Source organism: Geotrypetes seraphini, chromosome 4, assembly GCF_902459505.1.
Source record: "Geotrypetes seraphini chromosome 4, aGeoSer1.1, whole genome shotgun sequence".
NCBI lineage: Eukaryota > Metazoa > Chordata > Amphibia > Gymnophiona > Dermophiidae > Geotrypetes > Geotrypetes seraphini.
In genome coordinates, this window is record NC_047087.1 from 167,351,311 (window position 1) to 167,375,287 (window position 23,977).

At 43.3% G+C, this 23,977-nt stretch overlaps 1 protein-coding gene across 6 annotated transcripts in view; it reads left to right on the top strand.

Annotated features, from left to right (window-relative positions):
- Window positions 1–23,977, top strand: part of RIPOR1 (RHO family interacting cell polarization regulator 1) — a 350,808-nt gene that overhangs the window by 168,426 nt on the left and 158,405 nt on the right. For 4 of the 6 annotated variants that reach the window (XM_033941973.1, XM_033941972.1, XM_033941974.1 and 1 more), the window contains exon 2: window positions 5,100–5,223. In XM_033941973.1, the coding sequence (XP_033797864.1) occupies window positions 5,126–5,223 (98 nt within the window). In that variant the 5' untranslated portion in view covers window positions 5,100–5,125. Of the gene's footprint in view, window positions 1–5,099; window positions 5,334–23,977 lie in introns of those variants that run through there. The other 2 variants (XM_033941977.1, XM_033941976.1) reach the window with 2 other exon arrangements.

Consider the following 23,977-nt stretch of genomic DNA (forward strand, 5'->3'; position numbering starts at 1 on the left):
GAACCTGTACTAAGAGGAGAGTCAGTACTATATAACTGCTGCAGAGGATGGTAATCAGAGGTATAGACACTTCTAGATTTTAGCATGGGCAAATTTTGAATGTGCCGAATAACCAGGCTAGATAGGAACCTGATATCCCTTACTATATAGGGCCATATCATTGCTCTGCTTTAAAGGGTCGGCATTGCCTTCCTCTACTCCTCATCTGGCTTGCCAATCTTTTTGGAATCCCACCCTTTCCTGCTGTATGGAATTTGCTGTCTAGTATTGCCTAAGGGCATTAAAATCTTAAATTGGCCCTTAGCACAGACGTTTGATACCTCAAAGCAGAGTCCCACAAACATTTTGGCGCCACGGCACACTAAACCTGGCCTGTGCCACAGGCGGAAGGCATCCGGAAATGTGTGGACATTGATGCGATGATGTCACATACGCGTGACGTCACGTTGATGCATGCGCAGAGGCCCTCCGGCTGCAACCCTGAACCTGTTACTTCGCTGGTGGGGGATGTGCAGGGAGAGGAGAGACGCTGGCGAGGAGGAGAATCATCGGTGCTGGCTGACTTACCTACAGGACATGACTCTTGCTGTGAGAGGTACGTTCTGTAAGTCAGCTGGCGCTGGCGTTTTGCGATACACTTGAAATCTGCCATAGCACAGTTTGCGATGCATTGCCTTAAAGGGTGCAGAGGATGCATATGAGATAGTTGGTGAGGGTGGTTAGGGAATTCTGATTCAGCTAGTTTATTGGCCCCAACTTAGGACTTTTATTTGTGTTAAGCTGGAATCTGAACCTTTGTATGGAACTGTTTCAGGAATGCTGTCGGTAACTATGCTGACATTTAGTAAAAGAGCAAATTGTATTTTCTTAAAATTCATGTTTGTTAAAAATGAGGTGTGAAAGGGACTTTTTCTGGTACCATAGACTCGGGCACTGTTTAGCTACAATACTTTCAAGTCAGATACTCTGTGTGAAGAATGAATTTTAGTTTAACCCCCCCCCAAAAAAAAAAACCCCGCAACTGTAAAAGGTGTAATAGAAATATGACAGAGTGTTAGTAAAAGAGATTTTCATGACTTGGCAGCCCTACTAATGGCTGGTCTGAGAGTTGTAAACATAATTGCATGGAAACATGGGCTGTTGAATTCCTTCCAAGTAAGTATTAAAATTAATTTTTCATTCCGGTCGATAAAGATTTGAAGAGGGATTGGGTTGTAGAATAATTAATGGTGCACTTAAATTTATAGTACATAATGTAATCTTTAATAATAATAATGTTGCTCTTTAGCTCTGTGTATATCCAGTAGTGTTTGAAAAATAAACATTATGCAATATGTCCCAGTCCAGAAGAGCTTACAATCTAAGTGGGTTCCTCAAGCATTTGGAGAGAAAGCATTGGTTACAAGGAATGTTAGTAGAAGGAGGATTCAAACACTGGCTTCCTTGTTTCTCAGCACATTTCTTTAACCCAGGAGTTCTCGGTTCAAACTAAATCAATCTGGTTTTCAAGATATCCACAAACTGAAACTGAACCCAGACAAAACAAAATTTATATTTCTCGAAAAAAATAAAACCCCAACCATAACAAACCTAGTAATAAACTCAATCACATACCCCATTCAACCCACTTTAAAACATCTGAGAATGACGATAGACAGATGCTGCACCATGCAATCACAAATCAACAAAACAATACAGAAATCATTTGCGGTCATTTGAGAAACCTAAGGCAAGTTCGAAAATTCTTCGACAGAAAATAATTCCAGCTTATGGTCCAGTTCCTAGTCCTAGGTCTCCTTGACTACTGCAACATCCTATATCTCCCTTGCCCCGCAACAATGATAAAGCAACTACAAACAGTACAAAACACAGCCCTGAGACTAATCTATTCACTAAGAAAACACGACCACATCACCGAGGCATACCTCGACTCACACTGGCTCCCAATTCAAGCAAGAATACTATTTAAATTCTACTGTCTTATTATTTAAATCCATAAATGGTGACAGCCCAGCCTACTTGAACAACCGCCTAATCCAAACTACCACAACCAGACACAGGAGAACCCAGACACCATTCACATACCCTCCAATCGGAGACATCAAATGGAAAAAACTGTATGATGGCCTACTAGCCACACAGGCAGCAAAACTAGACCACCAACTCTCCAATCTACTAATCGTGACCCCAGACTACAAAACTTTCAGAAAAGAAATAAAAACCCTGCTATTCAAAAAATCCATGAAGATTAACACCGTATGAAACATTTCAATCCTCTGAAGCAACCTTCTCTACTCTGTAATACCTCTGGACATGTCCAAAAATCCTCTTCTGTAATCCGCCTTGAACCATGAAGTAATGGTGGAATAAAAATCACTAATGTAATGTAATATGTATGATGAATTTGCATGCACTGCCTCCATTCTATTCAAATCTGTGTCATGCGTATTCATTGTGAATATCCAAAAAACCTGATTGGCTGGGTGTGTCCCAAGGACTAGTTAGCCACTTCTCTTTATGTATAGGGCCGGTCCAAGTGTATCTGATGCCCTAGGCGAACTCTCACATCCATACACGCCTTCCCCTCAAGAGCAGCTCAAGGCCCTGCCCTTCTCCTGTAGTCCAGCATCTCCTTTCATTTCTCTAACCTCCTCTTAGCATGTCTAGGAGTTCAATGTCTTTCCCCTTTCGGGCATGAATTGCTTTTATCACCATCACTCACTTCCCTGGCCTGAAGCTGCAAGGGAGATGTGTGCTGGTGTGGAACCTTTTAGCATAGGCTTGTGCTAGAGTTAGGCCATGTCCTGTCCTCCTTCCTCAAGGCAAACGTCTCTTCAGAGGAGATGCAGCGCTTGAGTGTGAGCTGGTGTTGAAAGGCTCTGTGTGGCTTCTGAGTCTCCTTGCAGGCTTTCCCCAGGAAGAGGTAGGATGGCAGCAGGGGTTAGGGAAGAGGGAGGAAATAAGATGCTATTCTCCTACCTCTTAGTGGCAGGGCTGCTCTGCTGATTAATGCCTGTTTTTAATAGCCAATAGCATTATCTGAATAGACCATAGTATTCCTGAAAGGTATTCATTTTTCAAGTAGGATACAGGGACTTTTTTTTTTTTTTTTCTGATGCCTACTCCCTCTGGCCAGCTGGCCCACCTCTTCGAAATGACAGGCCTTTGCTTCCTTGGTGCATCCTGGGATGCACTGGGGAGGGGGCCTAAGGCTCTGATTGGCCCAGATGCATAAGGCCACTCCCATAGCCCAACCTGGACCAGTCAGAACCTCAGGCTCCTCCCCAATGCATCCCAGGATGCACTGAGGAAGGGAAGGCCCACCATTTTGAAGAGGTAGGCCAGCTGGCCAGAGGGAGTAGGCAATCCCTCCAGTCAGCCATCTAAAGTAAGGTAAGGAGGAAAGGATGGGGATTATCGGAGGCACAGGGGAGAGTGCCTGGTGGTAGGAGAGCGTGGGCATCTTTACTGCTGTTGAGGGGGTGGTTGGCGGTGGGAGAGATTGGGCATCTCTCCTGCTCCAGGGGTGTTGTGTCGATTGGCAGCAAGAGAGATTGGGCATCTCTCCTGCTCCAGGGGTGTTGTGTCAGTTGGCAGCAGGAGAGATTGGGCTGTGATTTTTAAGACTCCACAAGAGTGCTCATTTAAATATTGAAGAAAATATTTGCATAGCAGTGTCAGAGACTGCTAGAAAGCTTGCAGAAGACCTCAGTAAGCCGTTTTGATAATCTGCTGCTAAAATACGTGCTCGCTAAATAAGCTGGAACCTATTTAGAGAGCATGATAAAGGCAGATTTTGTTTTGAGAATCTGGCCCTGAGTAAATGTAGTTAATTTCTGTACTTTAAGTAAAAGTTTGGATATGTTTACTTGTAAAGAAGTGCAGGTTAACATTTGTTACTTATACTAAAGTAATAATTTTGCCAATTTTTACTACTTTACCTAGTTATATTTGATGCTTGCAGTTACTGTAAAAGTAAAAAGTAAAAGTGGAAGGGTGATGTAAATGACAATTCCTCAGTAAACCAAATGAAACTGCAAAACTGGGAATAGGATTTTGCTATTGCAAACCTTGTCATGCAAATAGTTGATCATTTCATCTTAAATTTTGAATTTTGCTGTATAAGAACAGTGGATTTGCCTATGTTTGAACTAGTTAGATTAATTGGGTCACTTTAAAGCAGTGATAAAGCTAGTAGCAATTCTTGATAAGCAGACATTGTAGTTGCGGTACTTTTACTTTTTACTCAAAAAGTATTTTATTAGGCACTTACTTATTTTTTATTTGAGTAAATTTTTAATTTGTTTTTCATTATACTTTTTACTTAAGTATCAAAATATAATAATAATAATAATAATAACAGTTTATATACCGCAGGACCGTGAAGTTCTATGCGGTTTGCAATGATTAAAAGATGCTACAGATTGAGTAAAATTAACAAAGTTAAGAGCTAGTGATAAACATCTCTAGAGATCAGATATTGTGGACTAAGGGCTCCTTTTACAAATGCGCGCTAAACCGCCGGATGTGCTAGCCGCTACCGCCTCCTCTTGAGCAGGTGGTAGTTTTTGGCCAGTGTGGGGGTTAGCGCGTGATGAAAAGTCGTGCGCGTTAACCCCGCTAGCATGCCTTTGTAAAAGGAGCCCTAAGATTGTACAGGTCAGTTACCTAAATACTAGGTAAATGTTAGGTTTTGCCTAAATTCCCCATAAGTAATAGGCATAAGCAGTTGTTCCAGGTCTTTACCCCATAATGCTGCCTGATGTGCGAGAAGATGTTGATGATGGTTTTTTTAAATTTACATCCTCTAACCGGTAGGGAAACAAAATTCAAGTGTGAGTTTCTTTTATGTCTGTTGGTTGTGAAAGAGAAAAGGTCAGTTATATATTTAGGGGCTAATCCGAATAGTACCTTAAAGCAAAAACATCCAAACTTGAATCTCACACGTGCCTCCATCGGCAGCCTATGCATTTACCTCTTTATTTTTACTTAAGTACTTTGACCTAGTACTTTAAACAACACTGGCTGTTTCCAGGGTGTGTTTTCTGGTATTGTAGTCTGATCTCTCCCTGACATGTCTGTTCTGTTTCTTCCTGCAGGGGGCTCTTCACGGGCACGCTCCACTATGTCGCTATCTGTGCGGCCTCAGCGGCGCCTCCTGTCTTCAGCCATCACTAGGAGCCAGTCTTTTGCTGGGGTGAACTCTGCAGATAAGTGCTACAGGTGAGATCCTCGTGTGCCTTTCTGCTGCTGCTATTTGTGCAGATATTTGGACTGTGTAACCTTGGAACTGTTGCATGACAAATCTACAGACCTGCTAATTTCCAGATAAGGTGAGGCTTTTCTTTTTGGAAGGATGGTACTACAGTTTTGGTATCTCCTTCCTCTTAATTTTGGTCCTGATGCAGATGTGGTGCTCATAGCCCCTATAAGGAAAAGTTTGTTGGTTGACCGTGACAGCAATGTGACTCATGCTTACAATGTGAGTCCTAACCTTACAAAAGCCTCTGATGCAGCCTCCAGGTCATCCTGAGACAATAAAGCATGTCCAGGCTCTCTCAAATTTTTGATACTTCTGCTATATTTCCTGGTTGAGATAATTGAAGGCAGCAGAATTATTCAGTCAACCTCATTCTAACCAATGGATTCAATTCAAACCTATACAGCATCTAATGTCCTCACTATATTTCCTGTTATGATAAGATTCATCTTCTCCCTTCTCTAGTATCTACCACATACTTTCTGCTCACCTTATATTTGTTGTCCCTTCCATGCATTATATAAATCTCTTAATTTGTAAGTTGTCTTGAACCTATATAGGCATAAAACATCCGAAAAATTGTAGATTAGAAGGGAATCCTGAGAACTGAAGGCTGTGTGCTGTAGATAATCAGCACAGTCAAACATAAACCCCTAAAGACCAGAAAAGCAGTTCTAACCTATTTGAATCCCAGGGCATATTGCTCTTCTGTGTACACTGCTGGATAAACCTCTATAGGTAGCAATTACTGTCAGATGTTGCACATGACTAAAACCACCAAATGTAAAATGGCTGTAACTGCACCACAGCTCAAGATGGAGAAAATGAAAAGTTTGCTATGGCTTGGCCAGATTGTGCAAACACTGATCCACCCACTGTATAAATGGCATTGAGCGCTGGTATGCAGATGTAAGGTTTCCAAAATAATGGCTGCCTTCCCTTCCCCACCCCTCCACCCACCCTGATTCTTTATGCATCTCTTAGTACCATTATCTATGCGTGTATTTTTTGCCCCTTACAAAGGTGACGGCTCTGTGGGTGTCTGAGCACCCCCAAGATTTTTCCCTGTAAGTATGTAGATCTGGGACAGCAGGCTCCATGTTGCAGACACACAAAACACAGTAAGGAAGTACTTCTGTATTGTAGTTAAGTACTGCTCCTGCCTCCCTCTGCAGTCTGTTCAATAAGCTGCAGGGTAGAAAGTCCTTGCTATAGCCTAGCAGCTGCTAGTGGGGAAGGCAAGTACAACCGACTGACACTGACAAAAGGAACAGACAGATTCAAATACCTAAAATTGCCATTCCAATAAGGTGGTGGTTGTTAGGTGCCATCGACTCGTGTTCGAGTCCTAGCAACTTGATGAATTGTGGATCTAAAAAGAAATTGGTTTTGTAGGTCCTCCAGCATCATCCCCTTGATTGTTTTCAAAGTGTCCAGCCATCTGATTGCAGGTCACCCTCTTCGCCTGGTTCCTTTGATTTTCCAAAACATGATGTCCTTCTCCATTGATCTCTCTCCAAAATAAGACAGCCAAAATAAGACAGCCTCCTACACTATTCCTCATAGAAGTCTCTTGAATAAACTCCATGGCCTGAATTTAGGGCCCAAAGTGGTGAACTGGATTAGAAACTGGTTGATGGACAGATGCCAGAGGGTGGTGGTTAATGGAATTCGCTCAGAGGAGGGAAAGGTGAGTAGTGGAGTGCTTCAGGGAATCGGTGCTTGGACTGATTCTGTTCAATATGTTTGTGAGCGACATTGCTGAAGGGTTAGAAGGTAAGGTTAACCTTTTTGCAGATGATACCAAGATTTGTAACAGAGTGGAGGGAGTGGGAAACATGAAAAAGGATCTGTGAAAGTTAGAAGAATGGTCTAACATCTGGCAACTAAAATTCAAATCGAAGAATTGCAGAATGATGCATTTGGAGGGTAGAAATCCAAGGGAACTGTATGTGCTGGGAAGTGAGAGGCTGAAGAGCACAGACAGAGAGAGGAACCTTGGGGTGATTGTGTCTGAGGATCTAAAGCATAGGTGTCAAAGTCGGTCCTCGAGGGCCGGAATCCAGTCGGGTTTTCAGGATTTCCCCAATGAATCTGCATAAGATCTATTTGCATGCACTGCTTTCAATGCATATTCATTGGGGAAATCCAGAAAACCCGACTGGATTCCGGCCCTCGAGGAGGGACTTTGACACCCCTGATCTAAAGGCATCTAAAGGGCGGTGGCTGTAGCCAGAAGGATGCTTGGCTGTATAAAAAGAGGAATAACCAGCGGAAGAAGAGAGGTGTTGATGCCTCTTTATAGGTCATTGATGAGGCCATACTTAGAAGTATTATGTCCAGTTTTGGAGGCTGTATCTAGCAAAGGATATAAAAAGACTTGAAGCGATCCAGAGGAAGGCGACGAAAATGGTAAGGGATATGAACCAAAGAAGTACAAGAAGAGACTGAACGACCTAAACATGTATACTCTAGAGGAGAGATGGGAGATATGATACAAACGTTTAAATACTTGAAAGGTATTAACATAGAACCAAATCTTTTCCAGAGAAGGGAAAATGGTAAAATTAGAGGGCATAACTTGAGGTTGCAGGGAGGAATAATGTTAGGAAATTCTTTTTCACGGAGAAGGTGGTGGATGGCTGGAATGCCCTCCTGAGGGAAGTAGTGGAGAGGAAAACGGTGATGGAATTCAAAAAAGCATGGGATAGACACAAAGGATCTCTAATTAGAAAACAAACAAATTATATCAATTAACCTTTTCCTATCGTGCGTCCCGGATGACGAGACATTCCAAAAATGACATAGACAGTGGATAAACAGTCTGTATGAACAAATAAAGAGCCAGGAACACAAAATATTTGAATTTACAGACTTATGACTTATTTACATTATGTTTACAATAGCCGTAAATGATAACGGTGAATAATACAAAACTTTGCTAAAATAATTATGATTGGAACCAGCGTAACGTAAAATTTATTACGATAGGAAAAGGTTAAAGAATTAAGGCCAGTATTGGACAAACTTGTATGGTTTGTGTCCCATATGTGGTGATAGGTAGGATGGGCTGGGGAGGGCATCAATGGGAGCTCCACTAACCTGGAACATGAGGACATTACTGGCCAGACTTTATGGTAGATATCCTGAAAACAACGGGAAGGTTGGATAGGCTGGAGTGAGCTTGGACAGCAACTTCAGAAGTTGGAATTTAGGACATTACCAGGTGGACTTTAGTCTATGGCCCAGAAATATCAAAGAAGAGACAAGTTAACTTAATCATGTATTTCTAATGAGAATGACTAATGGGCAGACTGGTTGGATTGTTCAAGTCTTTATCTGCCGTCATTTATTATGTTACTATATAACTTCATCATTTGGACTTTGAGTGACAAAGCTGGTTTGATCTCTTCCAGAATCGATTTGTTAGTTCTTCTGGTGGTCCACGACATAACCTAAAATCCTTCTCCTGCACCAAAGCTCAAATGTGTCAACCTTTTTTCTGTCTTATTTCCAATAAGGTTATGTTGTCAAAATAACACCTATAGCAGTTTAAGATTTTTTTTTTAAAAATGGTTCTGGGAGAGGAATAAAGGGAGCAAGGAAGGGATGAAGGGAATGTAAACACTGCGAACCGCCTTTCAACAATCCCTGTCCCCTTTTCCTCCTTTCTGAAGTCATGAAAGAGGAAACTTCTCACTTTCTCTCCTCCTTCAAACCTGCTACCTGCTCCTCTGATCAGATTCCCACCCGCCTACTCGGAGCTATCACTCCCACTGTTATCTCTCCCATTTGTCACTCTCCACTGCAACAGTTCCTGATGTATTGAAATATTCTGTAGTTATACCTTTCCTCATAAAACCCTCACTAGATCCCAAATCCGACTCCAACTCCCACCCCATCTCCCTCCTTCCATTCCTACCCAAGCTACTTGAACATGCTGTTCACCACTCTTGCCTGAACTTCCTTTCTTCTCAAGATATTCTTGATTCACTTCAATCAGGCTTTCACCCTCTCTATGCCTACGGAAACTACCCTTGCTAAAGTCTCTATCGACATGTTTTGGCCATATCCAATGGCCCTACTCTATCCTCATCCTTTGTGATCTGTCTGCTGCCTTTGATACTGCTGATCACCACCTACTCCTCAATACACTGTCCTCACTGAGTTTCTGGGATACTTTTTTCTCCTGGTTTTCTTCCTTTCTCTCCCATCATACTTTCAGTGTATGTAACTGAGGATCCTCCACTTCTATCCCACTGTCTGTCAGTGTACCTCAAGACTCTGTCTTAGGTGCTCTCCTCTTCTCCATATATACCCGCTCTCTCGGTACACTGGTCTCCTCCCATGGTTTTCAATATCACTGATGGCTCCCAGATCTACCTCTCCACACTAGATATCTCTACAGGAATTCAGGCCTGAATCTCAGCCTGCCTGCCAAACTCCTTATCTTTCTGCCTAAATCTACCTCCCTCCTTCCGCCATTCTCTAGTTCTGTGGATAACACTTTCCTCCTCTCTATCTTGTCAGTTCACAACTTCGGGATAATCTATGACTCCACTCTCTCTCCTTCTCCAATTATATCCAACAAACTGCTAAAACATGTTGCTTCTTCCTCTATAATATTACCAAAATCCAACTTCTCCTCTCCAAGCACACTACCAAAACCCTTATCCACCCTCTCATCACCTCTAGCTTAGCCTACTCAATGTACTTCTCTCTGGTCTTCCTCTCAACCATCTTTCCCCTTCAATCCATTCAGAATGCTGCTGCATGACTCATATTCCGCGAGAGCCACCACACTCACATTGCCCCTCTCCTCAATTCACTTTATTGATTCCCCATCTGTTTCTGAATACAGTTCAAACACCTTGTTCTGACTTACAAGTGCATTCACTCTAGCCCCTCAGTATCTTTCTTCACGTATCTCCCCCTATGCTCCTCCCCATGAACTCATTTCATCTGGTAAGTCCCTCTTATTTGTACCCTTCTCCTCTACCACCAACTCCAGACTCCGTCCCTTCCTTCTTGCCACGCCATATGCCTGGAACAGTCTGCTGAGTCAATACATCATGCTTCATCTCTAGCAGTATTTAAATCCAAACTAATAGCCCACATTTTTTTTGAAGCTGCTTTCAAATCTTAACTCATACTCACTGTCGGATAACTGTACCCATCATATTGCATTCCTTCTGCTAGAAACTTCCCAACCCTGAAATGTTCTGTCTATCTGGCCAAATTAGATTGTAAATCTTCTGAGCAGGGACCGTCTGTTGAATGTTAAATGTACAGCACTGCGTAGGCCTTTCAGCACTATAGAACTTTCAGCATTATAGAAATTAGTAGTAGTAGTAGAAGAAGAAAGGAGCTGTGAAAGGAAGAGAGGTTGGGTGAAGGGGACAAGGACAGATAGTGGAACTGTGGGGAAGGAGTAGAAATAGGTAAGAGTGAGAGGAACTTGGATGGAGAGCATGGGTTATATATGTGTGTGTGTATGTGTGGTGGTTTTGGGGGGGAGGTTGCTAGCAGAAGGAGACCTGATCTGGGAGAGAGGAAGAGCATCCAGACAAACTGCAGCAAAGAAATGGAGAGAGGTGAGTGGGATTGAGAAAAGAGCATTCTGAGGAAAAGGTGTGTTGGGGGGGAGGAGGAGAGATAAGACATGAAGATGAGAAGTAGAAAGTGAGCTGATAAATCTATAGAGAGAAACCATGAGACAAAAAAAAAATGATATGGAAGGAAGACTGGGGAAAAAATCCTTAAAAAAAGAAACTTGAGGACAGAAAAAAAACTAAGATCAAGCAGACACACATGGGCATAGCCACAGGTAGGCCTGGCCTGGTCTGTCCAAGTTGGTTTCAGACCCAGACTCCATTAGGCAGCCAGGATTGTTTTGTACATGTTGCCAGTGGCTGACCCGGAAGCCTTCTCTCTGACACATTTGCGTTTTGTATCAGAGAAAAGGCTTCTGGATCAGCCACTGGCAGCGTGTAGAAATGGTACATGGGCTGAGGGGGTGGGAAGTGAGGGAGAGAGAGATAATCTGCCGCATGAGGTGGGAAAGGAGGGAGAGCGAGAGAATCTGCTGCATGGGGTGGGAAGGGAGGGAGAGAGAGAGAGAATCTGCTGCATGGGGTGGGAAGGGAGTGAGAGAGAGAGAATCTGCTGTATGGGGTGGGAAGGGAGGGAGAGAGAGAATCTGCTGCATGGGGTGGGAAGGGAGGGAGAGAGAAAGAATCTGCACTAGCTGCATGGGTTGGGAAGGGAGGGAGAGAGAAAGACTCTGCTGATGGGGCTGAGGGTAAGGAAAGTCTGCTGCACAGGCTGGGGAGGAAGGGAGAGAGAGAGAGAGAGAATCTACTGCACAGGCTAGGGAGTGGGAAGGGAAAGAGAGAGAGAGGATCTGCTGCATGGGCTGGTGGGGTGGGGAAGGAGAGAGAGAATCTGTTGCACGGGCCAGAGGGGGGGGGAAGGAGAGATAGATGTCCACTCACTTTGGGTTCAGGCACACCCAATATTGGCTGTCTGGCTATGCCACTGCAGAGACAGAAGATTGAATTTAAACTATAGGCACAAAGATTGGAAAATATTGTGGCCGGGCCAGTCCCCGAGTAGGTGGGAAACCCGCCATGGACCACAGACAGATTTATGTAGCGCCTTTTGTATGGCTGGCAGAAATAAAAACCAGGAAAAGGATTCTCAGGAACAAAAAAGGCTCTCCGGTTTATTAACAATTTCAGGAATAAGGTAAACAAAAAGTGGTTCAACAAATCAACATTCCACAAGTCCATTAAGGCAATCACTCTTGCTCCAGTGTGGGCTACCTGCCCTGAGCTTTATAGGGGCACTCCCCCACAGTCTTTGTAAGCAGAAAACAAAAACGTATTCAAAACATACATTCAGATGTGTGCTTAGTTTTCTTGGGCCCACGCCTTCCTCCGGGGCCGGCTGGCAATTCCCAGCCAGTGTTCCTTTGCTCACACAGTCAGTCACCCCTGCTACTAGCACACAGTTTCTCCCCCAATTGTCTCCCTCCCAGAAGGAAGCAAAAACTCATAACTTTCCTCCTGGAGTCTGTGGGAGTTTACTGGAAAGCCTGGAAACAGACTTCCCTTAAATTACCCTTAATTTAGGTAGAGCTGCTTCTGCCTTGTGCACAGCCTCCCCCGGTATCCATGTCCTCCTCCCATTCATTATCATTGGGAACACTAGTCATTTCCCCCTCATTAGTTAGGGAGTCCAGGCTGTATCTCCAAGTCCCTAGCTTGGGCAGTTCCTCTCCTCCCCCTCCTTGCCTGCCTGTCAGCTCTCTGCTAACGTTTTCTCTTCAAGACAAACCTCCCGGGTCACCCTCCCAGGGTCTGTTGGACAAGGCAAGAAATCTCCCAGGGCTTACAATCTCTCTCCTGCTGGGCTGACCTCTGTATAGCGTCCTGGGGCGAGGAACAGGCAAACTTTGGAAGTTGCAGTCTCGGCTGGGGGCTGGCTTCCCTTGATTGGAGCCAGCTGAGCTCCCCTGCTTGCTCTGCCTCCCTTCTATTTGAGGCAGCTTGTCCCGGACACCACGAGTGCTGACCCCACCCCCTCCTGGGTTGATTTTAGGTTTCTCTCTCTGAGGAAAGGATCGATAGGGGAGATAATTAGTTTGCAGTGCCCTTCCCCCCTGGCTGTTAGGTTGTGCAAAACCCTGCCTCTGCACCTTTCCTCCTGGCTGAGTCAGCTGTGCCTGCTCCAGGCCAGGTTTTCCAGAGCCCCTTGATGCATGCTGGGAAAGTTTAAAGGTTCTTTTCATTGGGACAGGGGCTTCCCTGTCACAATATGTTTAAGCTTTTTGTAAACATTTCTGAATATAATGAGTGCGATATCCTGCACTGCCTTCTTGGTATACAAATCTCTCTCTCATGCATATTCATTGTGGATATCCTGAAAACCTGGCCTGCCAGTAGATCTCTAGGACAGGACTTGGGCAGCCCTGCTCTATGTTCATTTCACGCTTTTTGGAATTCTGTCACCAATTTCATCTCCACCACCTCCCACAGGAGGGCATTCCAAGCATCTACCACACTCTCCATTAAAAAGAATGTTCTAACATTACTCCTAATAGCTATATTTTGCCCTTCTCCTCCAGCCCTGTAGTCACCAGAATTAATGTTATTCTATTGTAAAGACATGGGGGATCAGATTGTGTCAGCATTTGATGCCATAGTCTTGAAACAAATCTTTAAAACTGCTTCTATATGTAAACTCTATAAAATGCAGAGACTTGAGTCTCAAATTGAAAGGGGAATAGAGAGTAAAACCATCTCCTTTTTTTCACAAAAAAGCCATTCCCTTGTTACATCTTATAGGAGATGGTGGTGTTGGACCAATTGGGCTATTTATGCTACATTGTCCCAAAGAAATAGCATGGCAAGACTGGCAGCAGCAGGAAGAGGTTCCTGGACAGATGGGTGGACAAATTCCTGGAGGTAAAGCCCATAGTCTGCTATTGAGACAGACATGGGAGAAGCAACTGCTTGCCCTGGGATTGGTAGCAGGGAATGTTACTATTTGGATTCTGCCAGATACTTGTGACCTTGTTTGGCCACTAGAAATGGGATATTGAGCTAGATGGACCATTGGTCTGACCTAGTATGGCTATTCTTACGTTCATGACAACTTCAAGCCACTTTGATTCCATGACCTTCATGTGTGTCTTGCAGGCCTTCAAGGATAGGTGGGGTGGGGAATGAACATGTGAATGGGGGCCTACTAGGAGGGGGATGTCTGAAAACAAATTAGGGAGGAACATTACAGAACTTCTGCACCCTCTCCATCTGATCTCAGGATCCTTCCCAGAATCGTCCACCCTTCCTTTTTCCTCACTTTCAGCCTCATCCCCTCTCCTCCCCCCTTTTTACAGTCTACCACTCACTCTCTACAGCCACTCATGGTCTCTTGTCCCACTTACCGTATCTTCATGTTCTTTTCCATTCACCTCTGTGCTCCTTCCAGATATGCTGACTGCACTGTTGATAGATAGTGCAGTGTAGTTGGAGGCCAGAGGGAGGCCTGAGTGTGCTCTGTAACATAGTAAAGGACAACAGATAAAGACCTAATCGTCCATCCAGTCTGCTCAGTAGTCACTCGCACTCATTATATTCATGGTTAAATTGTCTTTTCTTTAATATTTCTGGGCAATAGACCATAGAAGCCTACCCGACACTATCTTTAAGTTCCCAATGATGGAGCTGCTATTGAAGCACACTCCAGCCTATCTTAACCATTCTGTCACTGGAGCTTCTATCAAAGCCCTTCCCAGCTCATCCTAAACCAAATCACCATATATGGATTGCCCAGTACCGACCTTAGTTTGGTTTATACCAGTGGTTCTCAACCCTGTCTTAGGGGACCCCCAGCCATTTGGGTTTTCAAGATATCCCTAATGCATATGCACAAGACATATTTGCATGCCTGTTGAGGACTGGACTTGGGCAGCCCTGCTCTATATTTATTTCACGCTTTTTTGAATTCTGGCACCAATTTCATCTCCACCACCTCCCCACGGGAGGGCATTCCAAGCATCTACCACACTCTCCATTAAAAAGAATGTTCTAACATTACTCCTAAATCTGCCACCCCCGCAACCTCAATTCATGCTCTCTAGTTTTATCATTTTCCTTTCTATGAAAAATATTTTTCTATGTCAATACCTTTCAAGTATTTAAATGTTTGTATCATATCTCCCCTGCCCTTCCTCCTCTCTAGAGTGCACATATTTAAGTCTTCCAATCTCTTCTTGTACATCTTTTGGCACAAGCCCTGTACTATTTTCATTGCTTTTCTCTGGACTGCTTCATGTTTTTTGTTTTTGTTTTTTTTAATATCCTTAGCCAGATATGTAGGGTACCAGACTTTTAGTTTAAAAAAAAAAAAAAAAAAAAGAGAGATGTGTGGCCCTTCCACCTTCCAGCCCTGGCCCCACACAAACCTAGTCTCTTCAGGGCTGCATCTGAAGCGTCTTACAGCGAGCTACAGCTGCTCCTTACAGAACCTACTTCTGTCTGTTGCACTAGTTTTTTTCTATTCTTGTAGTAAACCATCTTGTCCGTATTCTTCTATCCTGAACTGCAACTATTAATAGCTCATCCTTGGTTAAGGAGATGTGAACGGAAACCTTTCATGTGTCAGATTTTTGATCAATGAAGATTTCTTAAGTAACACTTTGTATTTCCCACTGAACTTATTCTGTAGTCTGAACTTCTGCATTGTTCCCTATAGCGCAGGAGAATACTGCAAAAACAGCTCAGAAAAATAACTTCCTAATGCTCAATACTAATAGCATGCAAATTATATGCGTACTGCTAGTGTTGAGTTTTGGGAACTTATTTTTCTGTAAGGGGGTGGAAAGTGCCTGGTGCGTGTGCGCACAGGAGCTGTGCGATAAGCAAAGCTCTTTTGTGCATGTCTAGTCAAACTGGCAAGCAAAAGAGCCCAATGCATGGCCAGGGAGGCTGCCTTTTTTAAAGTTGTGATTTTTATTTTTCTCTGATAGCTCTGGATCACAATAACCATTTTAACCTTCCTGTTTTGCCAAATCTGCTCTCAAGCCTATTACTCTGATTTAGTCCCTCACTAGAAAGAGTTAATGTATTCTAGAATCCTCTAGCATTCTTGTATTCTTTGACCCTCTACCTCAGTGGTCTCAAACTCAAACCCTTTGCAGGGCCATATTTTAGGTACTTGGAAGGCCTCAGAAAAAATAGTTTGTCTTATTAAAGAAATGATAATTTTGCATGAGGTAAAACTCTTTGTAGTTTATAAATCTTTCCTTTTGGACAAGTCTTAATAGTAATATTGTAATTTATAGATAAAGAGACATATGATCACGAAACTGTTTTATTTTACTTTTGTGATTATGATAAACATACTGAGGGCCTTAAAATAGGTACTTGGTGGGCTGCGAGTTTGAGACCACTGCCCATCTTTGTATTCATAACAGCAATTTGTGGGCCATTTCAGGAGGCGTCTCATTTCTAGCTTTTAATTCTACACCCCAGGACTTTCTGAACCCCTTTTTTGAGGAGGCTCACAACCAGTCAGGTTTTCAGGACATTAACAATTAATATATATGTGAGAGAAATTTTACACATACCATTTCTCCAACGTATGAAAATTTTTATCTTTATAAACATTCACTTATCCTGAAAACCTGAGTGGTCCTGGGCTTACTAATAGACCAATGCCTAGAATCTAATACCAGTGCCAGAGGTGATAGTACTGGTCTAGTGCCAGGATGTGCAGAATGTTAAGAGGTCATTAACAGTGGGAACAACATGTATGCCAAAGATTGCTGCAAGTAGCATTTAAATGTATTCAATCTTATGCAAATGAGGTCCTTACCTATTGACCTCCCCCCCCCCAAAATGCTCAGAAACAGCAAGTTTCAAGTTTATTAGGATTTTATATACCGCCTATCAAGGTTATCTAAGCGGTTTTACAATCAGGTACTCAAGCATTTTTCCCTATCTGTCCCGGTGGTCTCACAATCTATCTAACGTACCTGGGGCTATGGAGGATTAAGTGACTTGCCCAGGATCACAAGGAGCAGCGCGGGGTTTGAACCCACAACCCCAGGGTGCTGAGACTGTAGCTTCAACCACTGCGCCACACACTCCTCAGCACATAAACTGAACCCTGCCTTGACCACTAAAAACCTACCACCAGTTCGGAGCTGGATTTAGGGTGTCTGTAGAGAGATTTCTGAGAGGTTCTGAGTGTCAGTTTGTGGGAGACCCAGCTCTAAGTTTGGGTGGGTGGGGTGGTGGTTCAAGATTACAAGAGCACATGTCCAAAATGAAGGCATCACAGGATTAACCTTTGGAAAAACTGCCTTGGCTTTCCTAATATTACTAGCATGCCAGATAATGCTAAACTTTCTTGTATACATTCTATTCACTCTCCTCCCTGCTGGCCTCTACTCCTCAGCATGGGCTCCCTGCTTCCCAGTTTGACTTGATATGCGTGCAAGAACTGCGCTTACTAGTGCTGCCCTATTCAGGAAAAAATATTTTGATTCATTCAGCCTATTGAATCGATCCTTTTTTTTAAATTCAATTTGATTTTCCTGCCCAATTGAGTGTTTGTTTGTTTTTTTTCAAACATCCTGGTGGGTTTATTTTATAGCCTCTTCACCCCCTTTGCCCTCTCCTACTCACACTAGTGCTGTGTTGTAAACAAAATAAACAAAAAAGACTTTTCCTCTCTCTCTTAAATCCTAGCTCATGTTCGAGATCTAACACCACCTCTGGCAGGATACACATTTCAAATCTGACATATTGTAATCTCAAAACAGAAAATAAAATTATTTTTTCTACCTTTTGTTGTCTGTTCATTATTCAAATTATGTTGGTCCCACGCTCTGGTTGTCTTCTGATAACGCGCTTGCCAGGGTCTCCTTCTTTCTCCATGCTAACCATCTATCTTCCATCTCTGTCTTCCCCTTCCATTTTACCTTCCCTCCCCCAGAGTTTTGGCATCTTTCCTTTTTTTGTCTCCATCCCCGCAGCTGCAGTGATGGACCCCACCATCCCCAGATCCACTATCTCCTTTTCTTAACTAACTTTTCATCCTGCATCTCTCCCTCCTTCCCCACCACCACAGGGTTTACCATCTCTCCCATTCTCTTCCCAACTACCCTCCTATCCAGTATCTCTGTCCCACCCACACCATCCTTTGTGTCCAACTTCGCTCCCTTTCTGTTCCCTCCCTCCCTAAATCCCATTGACCACCATCTCTCTCCTCTCCTGTTTTTAGATCTATTATTTCTCTCCTCTCCCTCCCCCATCTCTCCTCTCCATGATCTCCCCCAAGTCCATTTTCCCCCCTCCACCATCCATCTTCCCCCTGCCACCCTAGTGAAGAAACAGTATGAAACCTATTAAGTTATCCAGTTCCAGGGTGGATCCTTCAGACCAATCTGGGATTTCTGGCAGCGTCTTGCAGTTTGTTTTGTAACTTTAATTATCAAAATCTCAAAGGGTGGTGAGGATGGTTCAACTGAAGACTCCCAACTCCGAGGACCCCAAGCCCTTTGCTTAGGCTTGCCTGGAGCTGGAGGGAGAAGCAGCTCCTGCATGATGTAGCCAACAGGAAGAGAGATGAGAGTGAAGTACACTGAAAAGCAGTATTGGCAGCCTAGATGGCCTCAGTTTTACTGGCACCGAATCAGCGCTGCGTCTGGTTGAAAACCGTGTGGTCGACCTGGGCTGCAAGAACTGGAGGTTGCAGGTCAAAACCAGGGGGAGGGAGAGTCATGTTCACTTCCCGCGCACGCAGGGGGAACAGTCAGCGCTTTCTCTCGTTAGCATGCATTACGGATGGGCCCTTTCATTATTACTATTTTTTAAAAACTTCCTACTATTTTTTAGTGCTCGCTTTGCCGAAGTCCTTGCTGCTGATGTAAATTCCGGTTTTACAAAACCGGAAGTTACATTAGATGGACAGACTCTGGCGGCAGAGGGAAAGCCCCTCTAGCAAGGGGGCCGACTTGAATCGGTGAGTTTGTTTTTTTGTAAAAACGAATTGATACGAATCGATTCATCCAAAGTGAATCGGTGAATCGGGCAGCACTTGTGCTTACCTCACAACTCTCGAGTTCATGCATTAGGCACATTCCTCACCCTTAACTTCCCAATGTGCAACAATTAACAGCATGCACAAAATTTGCATGCAATTAGTTTTGAACACTGGGAAGTTTGTTTGTTTTTTTCCTTTGCTGTTCCTGTGGTATTTCCCAGCTGTTCCCTAAAGCACTTAGAACATAAGAAGTTGCCTCCACTGGGTCAGACCAGAGGTCCATCGCGCCCAGCAGTCCGCACCCGCGGCGGCCCATCAGGTCCTTGACTCTACCTATAACCTATCTCTACTTCTATCTGTACCCCTCATTCCCTTATCCTTCAGGAGTTCTGAGCATCAGCCCATAAGACAGATTTGGAAAGACCTGTCCTGTTTGATCCTACCGGAAGCATCCTGTTGTTTTTGAGAACCTCTTGGAAGGTGAAAATTCTGTATTTATAGGGAGGACCATTAATTCTGGACATTTCTACCATGAGTTGAGCAATTTTCATCAATCCAAAAGAACCTGACATAGCTAATAACCCAAGTAGGTCTTTTAAAAACACTGCATCATATTCATCTGTATAGTTTTATATTAACAGAAATAGAAAAAAAACAAAAAAAAAAACCCTTGTCTAATTCAAAACTGTTACTATTAGTTACTCTTTATAGCCACTAGAAAATATCTTCCTAGAATAGATCAGAGCACAGGATAGCTTTATGTTAATCTGTATCCAGCTCTTCTGCCCTATATGTTGTGACAGGGAGAGTTCTGTCATGCCTGAAGAAACCCCGCAGTGCTCTAAAAATATCCCTAAACCTGCTCCTAGAAGCAGGCAGGTTAGGGAAACTGCCCTGCAAAATTTATCCCCAGTGAAAGGCAGCCCAAAAGTGACCCAATTATACTTGCCTAGTTCTAGTGTAGGGAATGCTAAAGGCAAAGAACTACAAGTACCAGCAGACTCCAGGCAAAACCCATAAAGGGACTAGCTCCTGCAATCAGCTCTGCTGGGGCCAGGGCTAGTTAGCAGGAAAGCTATCCAGGCTCATTAGCAAAGCACCAGAGAACTACAGGTGTTCCTAGAGACAGCACAGAGCTAGAGAAAAGGGTGTGGTCTCTAGGCCAGAGGGGCAACCACCAACCTTCAGCCTGCCTGAACCCTTGCAAAGAGGCAGACTGGTGCAATCTAGGGGACAGAAGCCAGCATTTCCCATAGACAACAGGGAGAAAATCTTAGATTTGAATCTTGTCTGCATTCTTCTGAAGGTTACAATATTTTTGATGTAGAAATGCCAGAAGAATGTGTATAATGGATTATGAAATGGAACCTGATAACTCCTGTTTGCCTGAAGCCATGCTTATTGAGTAAAAACTTGGGGAAACAATATGCTGTTTTTGGATAAGATGGACGCCTCACAAACCCTGCTAATAAAGAAGTGAAAAATCACTGCTTCTAATTAAATTGAGGGGACAGAAGAGTGGGAAGCACTACTTCTGATATTGTGCAAAGCACCGGAATACTGAGAAAGAACCGGGCTGAGCAGTCCCAGCCTGTTCCAGGACTTTGATACTGAAAGTTTGGTCTTTTGTTTTTGTGATAAGGACTGGCAGAACCTAGTATGTTGAAAGCACGTGTTGGTGGAAAATTGGCAGATTGTGAACTATACAACTGTGGAGCCTGGTTGAGCTAACAAGCTGTTTAGCCACCAGAGCAAGTTTGTGTTTTGATTTTCCTTTCACCAAAGTATGAGATAGAAAATAAAGACACAATAATTCACACTAAAGACCTTTGCCGAACCCTTTTATTTGATGCATACACCCCTCTACCCTCCATGCTTCATTCAACAGCTCAGCTGAGGCTTGGATGACCCAGGTCAGGACTCTGGCTAATCCAGTCCAATTCTTACCCGGTCACAGCATATAGAAGTTTCCACCTAGACTACCAAATAAGGGTAGAATTCCCTTAATTAATAGACTGCCCTGCTCATTGTGTCACAGAATGCATCAGGCATGGGTCAGCCATTTCCATTTGCCAAGATGTTTGTGCAGGAGGCAGGAGCGAGTTAGTATTGCTCCTGCCCCTTTCCAGCTAAGGCATGGGGGAGGGATTGGGGGGTTTCAGACACCAAAATTTTTTTTAAGTGTCGGGGTGGGCAGATCTGGATGGGTGGAAGTGCTGCTAAACAAAGGGATTTTTTTTTTTTAAATGCTGGAAATGAGGGGTTGAGTTAGGGCGGGAGGGGACCCTAGACTACTACCATGTTTCCCCCAAAATAAGACACTGTCTTATAAGAACATAAGAATAGCCTTACTGGGTCAGACCAATGGTCCATCAAGCCCAGTAGCCCGTTCTCATGGTGGCCAATCCAGGTCCCTAGTACCTGGCCAAAACCCAAGGAGTAGCAATATTCCATCCTACCGATACAGGGCAAGCAGTAGCTTCCCCCGTGTCTTTCTCAATAACAGACTATGGACTTTTCCTCCAGGAACTTGTCTAAATATTTCTTAAAACCAACTACGCTATCCACTCTTGCCACAACCTCTGGCAATGTGTTCCAGAGCTTAACTATTCTCTGAGTGAAAAAAAATTTCCTCCTATTGGTTTTAAAAGTATTTCCCTGCAATTTCATTGAGTGTCCCCTAGTCTTTGTAATTTTTGACGGAGTGAAAAATCGATCCACTTGTACCTGTTCTACTCTACTCAGGATTTTGTAGACTTCAATCATATCTCCCCTCAGCCGTCTCTTTTCCAAGCTGAAAAGCCCTAACCGTTGTAGTCTTTCCTCATACAAGATGAGTTCCATCCCCTTTATCATCTTGGTTGCTCTTCTTTGAACCTTTTCTAGTGCCACTATATCTTGAGATAAGGAGACCAGAATTTAACACAATACTCCAGATGAGGTCGCACCATGGAGCAATACAGGGACATTACAACATTCTTAGTCTTGTTAACCATCCCTTTTTAAATAATTCCCAGCATCCTGTTTGCTTTTTTGTCTGCTGCTGCACATTGAACGGAACGTTTCATTATATTGTCTACGATGATACCCAGATCCTTTTTTTGGGTGCTAATCCCCAGGTGAACCCTAGCATCCAGTAACTGTGATTCAGGTTATTCTTCCCAATTTGTATCACTTTCCATTGGTCCACATTTAATTTCATCTGCCATTTGGGTGCCCAGTCTTCCAATTTCCTAAGGTCTGCCTGTAATTTTTCACAATCTGCATGCGTTTTAACAGTTTAGTGTCATCTGCAAATTTAATCACCTCACTCATTGTCCCAATTTCCAGATCATTTATAAATAAGTACAGATCCCTGTGGCACTCTAAGGTTTATTCTCCTCCATTGAGAAAAATGACCATTTAACCCTACCCTCTATTTTCTATCCGATAACCAATTCCTAATGCATAACTGAACTTTGTCACCTATCCCATGACACTTTTTAATTTTCTCAGGAGCCTCTTGTGAGGAACTTTATCAAAATCTTTCTGAAAATCTAGATACACTATATTAACCGGCTCACCTTTATCCACATGTTTTGGGTCTAAAAAAAACGCCGTAGGGCTTATTTTGGGGGGATGTCTTTTTTTTGTGTGTGTATGTGTACAACGATCATCTTTCACCCATCCCCTTGTGCAGCAGAACCCCGAAAGCAATTTCATTATGTTGCGTTAGATCTAATCTAAGCATTGTTCTTGTATGCCACATCTCTATAAATAGAGCTTTAAATAGTTAACAAATAAACAAATCACAGATCATACTGAAACAAACTGAATTTCAGATGTCATAACATTTTTGAATTTAAAGTCTTGATCTTTGTGCAACAGATAATAGGAAGCCATTCCCCCGTGCAATAGAACCCCGATGACCATGCCAACCCATCCCCCTCCGCAACATCTTTCCATCTCTCCCTCCCATCCCCCCGTACAGTAAAACCCCAAAGACCCTCCCACCGTGAGGCCGAAATACCTTTGTTCCAAACAGCAGCGACGGCAGCATTGAACAGGCTACTTCGTGGCCTTCCCTCTGCTGCATCACTGATGATGTCATGGGCGTACTTAGGTGTGGTATGCCAAGTTTACACTTATTTACACCAGAAATTGATTATTTTCATTTTTATTTAAAGTATTACAGTATTAGATTTTTTTTTCTGGTTTCTTGAGAGTTTTGGTTAATTGAGTTCCGGTTAATAGAGAGTCTACTGTAGTCTTGTTGGGCAAGTGAAAGAGCAGACTGGAAGGAGATCATCAGGAATTTTAAATACATTAAATCAGCATAAATACACAATTTTAGCCAAAGACATTCAGGCACAGGAGCGTAAGTAGCAGATTTTAGAGTTCAGCCAGGGCTGGGGTTTGGTAAACTTCACAGAACATGAGATTGAAGAAACAGCTTTTTGCATTGATCCCTTACAGGTCGATGTTCAGAACCTAATGCTGGCACTAGAAGCAATTAGCACCAGACTAGCATTGGTATTAGGCTGCACAGGGCATGGATGCTGAAGATAGTACAAACAGCATATAAATACAGACAAACGAGCTGCTTAGCTGTTCTCACCCAATGCTCAGAAATGGCGCCCTTGAAGAAACTGCCCTACTGCAAGAAACCTAATTGTTTTCACGATTTTGCCTGGCACTGAAGTCGGGTTTAGTCTGGAATTTCCTGCAGCTCCCCTGGAACCCTATTTAAAAATCAGTGTAACATTGGCCATACTCCAATCCTCAGGTACTACAGACGATTTTAGTGACAGGTTACATGTTGAGTTCGTTCAGTATTCTGGGATATATATGATCTGGTCCAGGTAAATTTATCACTCCTTAACTTGTCCATTTGGCTTACTACATCTTCCAGGTTCACTGAGATTTGTTTCAGTTCCTCCACATCACCCTTGAAAACCATTTCTGGTTCGGGTAGATTTCTTACAGCTTTTTCCTTAAAGACCAGTCTCTCTGCTATGGCTTTATCCTCCCTGAGTGCCCCTCTTGCTCCTTGCTTATCCAGCAGTCTCACGGATTCCCTCAGTTTTTTGTTTTTTTTTTACTTCTGATGTACCTAAAGTTGTTACTATGAGTTTGTTTTCATATTCTTTTTTTGCTATCTTTATCAATGCTTTGCATCTA